This window comes from Protopterus annectens, chromosome 13.part0 (assembly GCF_019279795.1).
Source record: "Protopterus annectens isolate FY-2018-M chromosome 13.part0, PAN1.0, whole genome shotgun sequence".
Taxonomy (NCBI): Eukaryota; Metazoa; Chordata; order Ceratodontiformes; family Protopteridae; genus Protopterus; species Protopterus annectens.
In genome coordinates this window covers 198,571,826-198,583,142 of record NC_056747.1, presented here as the reverse complement: position 1 = coordinate 198,583,142, position 11,317 = coordinate 198,571,826, and the positions used below count along the sequence as shown (strand labels likewise).

Genomic DNA, 11,317 nt, shown 5'->3' with positions numbered 1-11,317 from the left:
TTTGGGGTTTTTTTTACAAAGGGACCACATGTCACTGTCTTTTTTTTTTTTTTTTTTACTTGAGGAGCACAGTACAAGTTAAGCTCCTGATTCCAACAGAGGAAAGTTCCAAGGCTGTTCATGTGTCCTCAACATGACAATGGAGATCTAGGTCACAAGCAGGCAGTGCAGAATATTGCGACACAGCGGTCTGAATTAGTGCACTCATTACTTCTGTGCAGCATGGACTGCACTGAATGCAAACAGTCTTTACATCCGAGTACAGGACTCCTGTATTGATTTTGCTTGCCCTGTATGATATGGGTCCATTTAACACTAAAGAACTGCTGGTGCTCTACCAGCCATCTACATCCTTTCCCTCAACAAACAAGGGACCCTTTCTGATCCCAAAATATTGTTCAGAACAGTTTGGCTGAAAAGCTTTTCCTTATCGTGCACCACAACTTTAGATGTCATGCTTTACTGCAGCCTAAACAGAAGATAGAACTATTCAAGAAGCCCCTAAGATACTAAGCACATCCATTCTTGTTATAAAGCATCACAATAGATGAAAATTGTTTGGTAGACAGTAACTACCAATTTAGTTAGTGTGTGCCTACCTGTTTTATTATTACCCCTCAGAGATGCAGTAATGGACAGATGAAAAAAAAACTTCAAGGAAGTAAAGCAAATATTGTCTTGAGAAAATCCCACAGCATCTGATACTGAACTTTCCAATTATCAAAATCAGAGACAATACCACCAACTCTGTCAGTTATACTGTACCAGGGGCTTGAAGGGATGCAGCCCCAACTACGCCCCAGGTGACCCAAGTACCACTAGTTTTGCAGGCCTTTGGTGGCACAGGTGGGGAGGATGAGATTATCCATCTTGAGGGGTTCCACACACCTGAAAACACCTCAGATATGATCTGAAGTGGAGACCAGGGGTGAGCAGACATGTTTTCAGGAGGGGGAAGGGCTGTGGTTGAGTCGCAATATGGTGGAACTACATTTATTATTTATTTATTATTATTATTTTATTTACATTTGTTGACCGGGAGAGTCTGACTGGACACACGTCCGTTTTCAGCAGAGGCCCGGGGAGAAAAGCTCCACATTAAGTATTATTTGCATTATACAGTTAAAAAACAGAGCATTTAAATATAGACATTAGTCCAGTTAAGGACGCAAGACAAGAAGAAAACAGATGTAAAACAGCTGTAGAACATAGTATAATTTTAAAAAATGGTGACATATACTAAACATGGTTACAAATGTAGTTGAGATTCATCAGTGAACAATTGACACAATCTGTCTTTGAGGTACGTAACAGCCATTAGCAGTTGTTGCTACAAGAAGTTAGTATTATGTGGTAGGTAGCTGGGAACATAAGTAGCCAAGCTTGCTAAGAGTAGGTTGTTGATAGGGGGCTTAGAGAGGTAGTGGGTGGGGGAATTGGATGGTATTAGAGAGGGGGTTGCAAGGGCACAGCTGGCAAGTTTAGAAGTGTGATTTTAGTAAGGAGTTAAAGTTAGTGCAAGAAATTACACAGGTAATTGAGGATGGGAGGGAGTTCCAGAGTTTGGCTATAGTGCAGGAGAATAATGCTTCTACAGCAGAGTTAATGGCTCTTGAGACCTGTAGGAGGTTTTTGTGGCTGGATCTTAGTGGTCTTGTGGTTATGTAGGGTTGGAGTAGATTCTGGAGGGATGGGACTTTTATTGGTTGGTTTATTAGTTTGTGGGCGAGTGCGAGTTGGTACCACTGAAGGAGGAGGGGGAGAGCTCTAGCCAGCCCAGTTCTGCTAGTGAGAGACAGTGTTGAGTACGGTAGGAAGCCCCTGTGGCGAATTTGGTGATTTTGTTGTAGCAGGTTTCAAGCTTATTTAGATCGCATTGTCTAAGGTTAGTAAATATTGGAGAGGTGTAGAGTACGGTAGAGATTAGATGAGATTTGCTACCGAAAATTTAGCTGCTTTGGTAAGTAGTTGCTGATTTCTATATAATGCTCCTAGTTTTTTGTGCACTTTTTTAATGGTCATGGAAATGTGAATGTCAAGTTCAGTTTATTGTCTATTTCTACTCCTAGTAATTTGGTGTGTTCTGTAGGATGGATGGTGGTGTCTTTTGCTGTGATGTTAAAGTGAGAGCTGTCTAGGGTAAGTTTGGTGGGTTGGAAGATTTAGTAATTTTGTTTTGTTTGGGTTGAGTATTAGTTGGGCATCGGATAACCAAGTTTCAATAGAAGAAAATGCTTCCTGTGTGACTTTTTGCAGTTCTGGTAGGAAGTGGGCTGTGCAGATGATGGTTGAGTTATCTGCGTATTGTATGAGTGTGCCATGTGTTGTGGCCAAGGCTACATGCAATCAGTGCCCAGTGTATTTCTTGCCCTGGGACATTTCAGGTGTGGTAGGGATTGAGGAATGTAGGCACATAAAAAATCCTCCTTGATAGAAGTATGATGCTGCCCCAGGGTATCTCGATCGTCTTACTATTGCTCAACATGGGGCAGAGAAAATCCAGAGGAGACTGGTTAGTTTCCTTAAACTTGAATGATGAGAATCCCCTGGGAGTAATCAGTCAGCTACTGGGAGACCAAAAAAAAAACTCAAATTGTTCTGGAAATAGGTTATTACAAACTCAAGCTTATAAGACATATATACCAGAAAGAGATGATAGCTGTACAGAATGCTTTGACAGCTTTCAAGGACTTTCGTCATCCTGGACAGCTACTGATAAAGACGGACACCACCACAGTCATGTGGTACATAAACAAGCAGGGGTACCCATTTCTACCCCCTTTGCAGACCTAGCCACGGCCTTGTGGAACACAGCCTTGACTTACCAAATACATCTACAAGCTCAATTCCTGCCAGGAAAGCAACATACTCTGGCAGAGGAACTAAGCAGAAATCTTATGGACCCACATGAATGGAAACTGGATCCTCAAATCTTCAGCATGTTGACTTGCAAATGGGGGAGTTCAGACATAGTTTTGGGGTGAGGCAAAACGATCCATCAGTTGGACAAATTCTGCACAAGAATCCATCACAAAAAAGCTTGGAAAGTGGATGCTCTATCCTTCAGCTGGAAAAACTTATCAGTCTATGCTTTTCACCTTCTGCCTTTGCTCTCCAAAGTATTACTAAAAGTCAGACAGGAAAAACCAAAAATGATTGCTCCATACTGGCCTCACCAACACTAGTACCCGCTCCTACACAATATCACACCTTCCTCCGTGGTACCTGCCTCAGACACCTTATCTACTGTCTCAGCAGAACTTTCAAATTCTACACACTCTGCTCCAAACTCTGAATCTTGCAGCATGGCTAATCAACTAATTTCACCAGTTACATCTCTCAGCAAACCTGTGATGGATGTCATTTTGGAGGCTAAAAGGCCTAGTACTAGAAAATCTTATGCGGATAAATGGAAAAGAATCAGGCACAAGGAATAAGCACAGAAATGCCCAATATTCCTCATATTCTGGAATATTTAACTGAGATGCTTCACAAGGGCCTATCTTTCTCTCCCATAAAAATCCACGCCTCTGCCATTTCAGCTCATTACAACACACTGCCTCCCCTCTTTTCTCATCCCCTGCTAAAGCAGTATCTCAGAGGGGCCAAAAATGTAAGACATCCTGGGAGAGCACCAACTCCTGCATGGGACCTCAATTTTGTGTTGGAAAAAGTCACCCTGCCTCCTTTTGAGCCAGCTGCTACTGCGGACATAAAATTTCTCTCTTGGAAGACAGCTTTTCTTTTAGCAGTCACTTCAGCTAAGAAGGATCTCAGAACTACAGGCTCTCATGGCAATGGAGCCTTTTATTATTTTCTACCCGGACAGGGTAGCGCTCAGGACCAATCCATCCTTTATGCCTAAAGTGGTATCTAGTGTGGCTGTTAATCAGACCACTCATCTGCCAACGTTTTTCCCAAATCCACAGAACAAGTGGGAGCGGATTATGCATTCATTGGATGTACACAGACAACTAAGACTCTACTTGAACAGGACAAAATCTCCAAGAAAATCTGAGCAACTACTGGTGGCATTTGCTGCAGGGGCAGAGGGAAAGGTCATCTCAAAGCAGACAAGTTCAAAATGGATAAGCCATTGTATTTGTTTCTGCTACATGCATCATGGTAAACCTGTCCCCAAGGGGGTCAGATCCCATTCCACCAGGGCTGCATCTACTTCTGCAGCCTTTCTCAAAGGGGTTCCTACCAGAGACATTCTAGAAGCTGCTACCTGGAGCTCAGTTCATACATTTACCAAGCATTATCATTTACCTCTCTACACTAAATCCAGAGCAGTCTTTGCCACTGCTGTCCTGCAGGGCCTTATAGCTGCTCCTAATGCTGTATAATTCCATCCTCCCAACCATAGCTTTGGGATTCTACCCAAATGTAATGACTGCAACAGTGAAACACGAAGAACAGGGGTTAGGAGAGTGGCCTAATGGTTAAGGTGTTTGCCTTGCAAGCACAAGGTGCAGAGTTCGAGTCTCTCAAGGGATAATTGGCTAGGCTTAAAATGGCTCGCAAGGGCAGTTAGCTTAGTACTAATCTATGAACCTATGAACCCATATCAAAATATGAAAGTTATTAATATCATCACCTCCCAATGTCAGCAGTGGTTGTAATTCAAGAAGTCAGGCATCCAGATGCACTTTTCTAAATTAAGCACCAAACATTCCCAAGCACTTCTCTGCTTTTCTGTACACACTATATCCAATAACTGACTCTTCACAATCAGGAATAATTAACTACTATTCGGCCAAAGCACCAACACTATCATCTTAAGAGAAGTATTTACATGGTTTAGTTTTGTTGTTAACAACAAACACTCTTTGCATTATAGGAGTTATTTTAAGCCTTTGGAGATGCACCAAGTTGGGGCAGCCACAGTGGTGCAGCGGTTAGCGTTGCCGCCTCACAGCAAGAGGTTCTCCGGTTTAATTCTCGGCTGGGGTGCCTTCTGTGCGGAGTCTGCATGTCCTTCCTGTGGTCGTGTGGGTTTCCTTTGGGTGCTGCAGTTTCCTCCCACATCCCAAAAACATGCTGTAGGTGGATTGGGCACTCTAAATTGGCCCTAGGTGTGAGTGCGTGCATGTGTGCGCCTTCTGTAGACGGTTGGGTGCCGGGCTGGCAACTCGACACAGTAAAACTCCACTGCCAATCATGAGCGGACAGGTGATCCGCTGCGGCGACAGCTAACCGGAAAAAAGCCAAAAGAAGAAGAGATGCACTAAGTTGGATCACAAGAAGAGGTTAGTAGGTAATTACTGGAAAGGAATAGCATTACAGGATTAGGATGTACAGTCAAACAAAGACAATATAAAGTATTAAAGGCTATATATTTTGTTTACACAACTAACGATACACAAAATATGATGTATACTAAAGTCCAAACACTATGACTTAAAATATGCAGTACTTATAATATTCATTCATGTTCTAATACCCACTTTGTATTATTTAGGGCTTGCTATGGAGCTCTGCAGCCTACTCCATCATGCAATGGAAGCACAGGAAAGAATTAAACCTGGATGGGATGCCAGAGCATTGCAGAATACAATGGCCTCTAATATTTATAACATCTTTAAAATAAATAAATGGTAAAAATTGCACACAACTGCTAGAAAAAGTTGACAAACATTGCTGATGAAGAGAGATATAAAACTAGTATTTTGTTACCTATAATACTGACAATACACATTTGTTAGAAAAAGTGATCAGTAATTACTAAAACTTAGACGTTCAAGTATAACACGGTTAATAGTTCCACATGCTATGGTCATTCTCAAGTCCACAAAAATGCTAATAAAAAGCAAATCCAATTCCAGATGTCACTAAAATGAACAAAATGAGCACATACAATCCCACACCACAAGAATACCAACCACTAAAAGAGGAACTGCTATGCCAGATGGGGAGTGAAAGTAATGGCTTCTCTTACGATGAGTAAGAAACCAACTGAATGTACTTATCACAAACTCAGGAACCACTTATATTAAGATACCTACATTTTGCCCTAAGAAATGCCATGCTCTTAATGGAAGACAGTTGGCTCTTCATATCATATATGAACTTCTGACCTTAGAGTATTTCAAGTGGGGGAGCTACAAACTATTACTGGAAAGGTGGATAAAAAGTGTTCCGTCAAGGTAAAACTATGGTCTCAAAACGGACTACAGCTAATATCAGCAGTGTTAGATATAGAACATTCCAGTGCAAAAATGTATATACCACATCTAGCTGTCCTGCAGGTTTGCCATTCAATGCTGTCATGAAAAGTCAAAGTGGTTAACAGGTGAGCCATGATGGTGGCAAACTACACACCAGAGTCTTAGAGAGTTTCGATTTAGCTGCAGCTTTGCTTTTCCCATTCACACAATCTTTAAATCTGTATGCTGTTATACAACATAAATAAGGGCAAAAAATGTATGCATAAAAGTAAACAATTAAAATAGTAAAACCAAGACCCCAAGTAAGCCATATGATTAGAGATTAAACACAGTTATAATAGTTAGGACGTGAAAATTTTTAATTAATTTTCTAACAGATGGAAGAAATCTTGTCAATATAACAGGCATACCTGAAAAAGGAGGCTCTGCTGACTGATTTCAGGATCTCTCTGTTTGGTAACTGTGAAAGACAAAACAGCATCAATAAAAAAGTTTTGCTACGCTTATAACTACCTTACACTTATGCTTATCCAACATTCAAAATTTGAAACATTTAAGATGAACACACTGTAAAAAGAAATGCAACTTTCATTAATGGCAACTAGCACCTGTTCATAACAAATACTCAGATACAGTAAAGGAGGACTGCAGTCACAGTAGAACATTTTTATAGTTAGAAAGTGAAACAAATATGGCACAGTGAAAAAGCAGAAACAGATGAGATGTGGTATAATGGTTAATGTGTTTACCTTACAGACACAAGATGCAGGGTTTGATTTTCACATGGGGTTATTGTACAGGCTTAAAATAGCCCAGAAAGGCAGTTAGCCTAATACTAATCTAATGTACGAAACATTTTCAATTAATTTTAAATATAATGCTCTCTTTAACGGAAGTGAAGTAGACACTTTAAAAAGATAATAAACAGGAAGTCTGCTGTCATCTGTAAATGAAGACAAATAATTTGTGATACAACAAAAGACCACAGTCGGCTTGGCGAAAAACAGAAAAGGTCACTTTATTAAAACTATACGAGAACAAACTTTCATAAAACACAAAAAGAAATCTAGACAAAGCCTAAAATAATGGGGGGGGGTGCAAAAATTCTCAAAAATAGGGTATAATTTTAAATACTGAAATACTGTTCTTATAAACTCAGGAAGACTCTAAGGCAGACTGTGGTGGAAGCTGTGGCCATGGTGGAATGAGTTCTCACTTTGCCCAACACTGGTTTCCATAATGGTTGTAACAAAAAGTATAGCAATATTTTGTCCATTTTGATATGGCTTATTTACTGATGGGCTTTCCCTCTCTTTCTTTTGCAAAGGCAATAAAGAGCTGGCATTGCTTTGTTCTGTTCAGCTGCAACATCAATTGTCTGGTGTACATTTACGGAATGCCAGATTCCTTCTCCCTTATTCTGAGGGTAGAGAAGAATGCACTGGTAGGTGAATGGCTTAGTTTAGGGACAGCTTTTTAACCAATTTTGGCATGAAGGCGGGATTGGTATTGTGGGTAACCGTGTCCTTATGAAACACCAGAAGGCGCTCACTGGACTTGAGTGGTAGTAATTCTGAAAAACATTTCTCCGTCTTCAAAGATAAAATTGTAACTGGGGTGGAAGAAGCTGGTTCAAAAGGGGGGCACAGTAAGTTTCTCAGACACAAAATTAAGATCCCATAGTGGTGCAATCTCTTCTTTGACTGTCCACAAATGCAAAACCCCTTTTAAGAACTACAGTCAGACAAAAATAGTTGAATCATGTACTTTTAGACAAGCATAAGACAGCCCTGCTTTGCATAGGTATGACCGGTAGGAGAGGACAAACACCTGTGATAATACTGGATCATGTAATCCATCACACCACCAATGGGAGAACTACTTCAGTTTTGCTAAACAAGATTTTCTTATGTTGGGATTCCCGGCCTCCAATAAGATATGCAGCACATACCGTTTGAATCCATGTACCTGGCAGGAACAAGTGCTAGTGTACCCATGCTGTCAGCCATACTGTTCACAAGCCAGGGTGTTTGGCTGACCCCCTATTCTGGGTTAGGCAGCCTATGTGGAGCACCTTACTCAGTTCTTACCTCACTAGGCTCAGGAGAAAAGAAAAAAACAAATGCTGCTTAGGCAAAAAAGGTGTCACGTAACATTTTAGCCTTTCCTCCCGAATATGTTGCAATATCATGCACATCAAGTGCAAAGGAAGAAAAGCATGTAGATCTAGAACTTTTCCAAGCAATGGAGAAGGCATCTGTTGCCCGGTTCTCTTGATTGTGCCCTGGTGCAATATATGATCGGGTGTCCACTTTCTGGAGGAGCAAAATGGTCTACTTCTGGCACACCCCCACTTACAGACAGCCTTGGGAACAAATGCCTGGCAGACCTCACACTCAGCATGGTCACATGTAGTGCCAAAACAAAAAAGGTACTGCTTGTGTCTATCTTTATGGGGAATTTGCCTCATACACTCACATTTTCCCTTCCTGGGTGACATGTAAAAGGATAAAACCCAAAGAACAAAAACAGGGGTAAAGGCTTTGGCATTGCTGGCCAGATGTTCAGCTAAACTTAGCAGGTTATTTCAGAAGTAAAGAATACTGCAACAGTAATATAAAAGGCCATGTATCTGTAACTAATCTGCACCTGGCAGAATGCCTTTGCTTTCCAGCTGAAGGTCTCCAACCCATAAAGGGCATCTCCACAAGAAAAATTCTCAGCTTGTGAAGCTGAGGAAAGTCATTATCAGGACTCATTTATCATTATTATCATAATAACTATTATTTATCATTTATCATGATTTATTATCATGAGTTATCAGACTGCACATAGGGAGCTGGGAACACTTGGTTCACACAAGCCAATTCCACCAACTCTGAATCTGGTGTATCTTTGGAGGGGGCTTCTTTTCTATCAATAGGGGAGACCCATGATGCAGCTGGCTCTTCAGAGGTTGGTTGTCTAGGCTTCATGAATTTCATAAAATTTCATGGCGCTCTATTATATGATCGAAGCAGCATTCTTTCAAATGCATCTTGATCGATCTTGAAAGCATGAAATGGCATATAAGTGAATTCTTTCTCTGGGAAAGAAATCACTTGGTCGCCTTTGTTATTTTGCTGTTTTCGTCACTGTACTGTGATCTCGCAGTTGGTATATTTAAGTATGGGGGGTGTGGGGGCACAGCCCCCCCCCACTTTATGCAATGTTTTAAAGTTTATTTTTTTTCTTTTTTGGAACAGCGATTTTTTTTCCCTGGGAAAAAAAAAAAAAAAAACACTGTGTTCGGGATTGTAAGATTTCACTTACATGGGGTCAATAAATCAGCGTTTGCTGATTTAATGTAGACCCAATTTCATTTGACTAACCTGAAGTGATCCTGGGCAGTAAACTGGGTGGTGGAAGGGGGCTGAGGAGGATTCAATGTCTTGGGAGTATACACGCGCATGTGTGCTTTTGTTTATTTTTTTAACCTGGTTTATAGGCTTTAGAATGCAGACAGACCTCTGGGACCACAACAAGATCTTCCTGACTTTGTAATGATCCAGCCGTTTCAGGGTATCAGCCTTCCCACTACTAATAACTCAAGTGTCAGCACCCAAGGTGGGTTCTGGTATCCTAGGTTTGCTTTTTGCCTTACAGGCTTCAGAATATTAGTTAAAATCCCATAATCCCAGACCTCATTGCAGCCACTCCCAACTTTTTTCTAAACCAGCAACAAGGGGATATCACCCTTCCTACTGTTAATGGATAACTTGAGTGTTAGCACCAAAAACCTATGAAATGATCCTAGAACCAGACAACTTAACATTTTCAACTTACTATGGTGTGCCAGGGGCAGAATGCTAGGCAGCTCCCAAAAACGTTGCATCAGAGACCTTGGCCAACCAAAACATCAATGCAAGGTTGCAAAAGGTACCTCACTGAAACAACCAGAAGATGGATAAGCCAATAGAGGAGACAGAGCTAAACAACAGTCTTCTTTAAGAATACTTGCCAAGATTTTGGTGTCTCGTGATCTGGAAATATTAAGTTTCTGCTTCTGTAGACATTATCCTATTTAACAAGCTACTTGTTAATTTTTAGTACTTTTCTTGCCCTTTAATGTACAAAGAAAAGAAATGTCACCATTTCCCAGCAAGTATTAGCTCATTTCCTTTACATTTATCATATTGCAGCTTGCGGAAAGCCGCTGTGGTGCAGCGGTAGCATTGTTGCCTCATAGCAAGAGGTACTCCTGTTCAATTCTCGGCTGGAGCACCTTCTGTGTGGAGTTTACATGTCCTCCCTGTGGTCGAGTGGCGCTCAAAAGACATGTGTGAATGGGCATGCCTTCGTTGAAGGTTGGGTGTTCTGCTGGCACCTCGGCACTGTAAAAATCTATTGCCAATCATTAGCAGACCGGAGTTCCGCTGTGGTGACCCCTAACCAGGAAAGAAGAACAACATATTGCAGCTTGCATTCAAGAATAATTTCATAAACACATGACAGCTGACTAAGCAACCACACAACAGCCAGAAACTTGAAAACTGCCCAAAGGGAAAAAAATCAAGTAAAGAGTAGCTGTTTGGAAAATGATAAATCGGTCTGATTACACTTCATAAACTAGCAACCTGACCTTCAGCAAATACATTTACAATATCACCGGTGTTTCCACAGAAGAAACGGCAGCCAGCATTTTTAAACACACCCAATCCCTTAAATGAATGCTGTACATAATAGCATTACCAAATTCACTTTTATCAAGGTCATGTAACAGCAGCAAGCAACATATCTATAACCCTTTTTCCCATTTTTGCACATAGGGTTGGGGTGTCACTTCAACAGTGACAATTACCTAGGTTCACAAAACCGGGTGGCTAATCCTAATGCAGCTGTTCCTCTATAACACACAGACACACACACACCTACCTATAGCCAATTTATGTCCAATTCACCTACTGTAGGTCTTTGAAATGTGGGAGGAAATCAGAGAAAAAGCCACACAAACACAGGGAGGACATGAAGACTCTACACAAAGGGAATTGCAAATTGTAAATTTCATACAAAAAGTTTGAAAATGGAAGCAAAATATAAGCTGATGCTGTCGCACCATTACAAACTGAAGTTAGTCCTTCATATGAAGCTGCAGTTAACCCTGGTTA

The 11,317-nt window shown here is 41.0% G+C and overlaps 1 protein-coding gene across 1 annotated transcript in view; it reads right to left on the bottom strand.

Annotated features, from left to right (window-relative positions):
- Positions 1-11,317, bottom strand: part of LOC122787869 (splicing factor 3A subunit 2-like) — a 132,495-nt gene that overhangs the window by 29,332 nt on the left and 91,846 nt on the right. Inside the window, exon 6 of the mRNA XM_044054785.1 lies at positions 6,581-6,630. Within this exon, the coding sequence (XP_043910720.1) occupies positions 6,581-6,630 (50 nt within the window). The remainder of the gene's footprint in view (positions 1-6,580; positions 6,631-11,317) is intronic.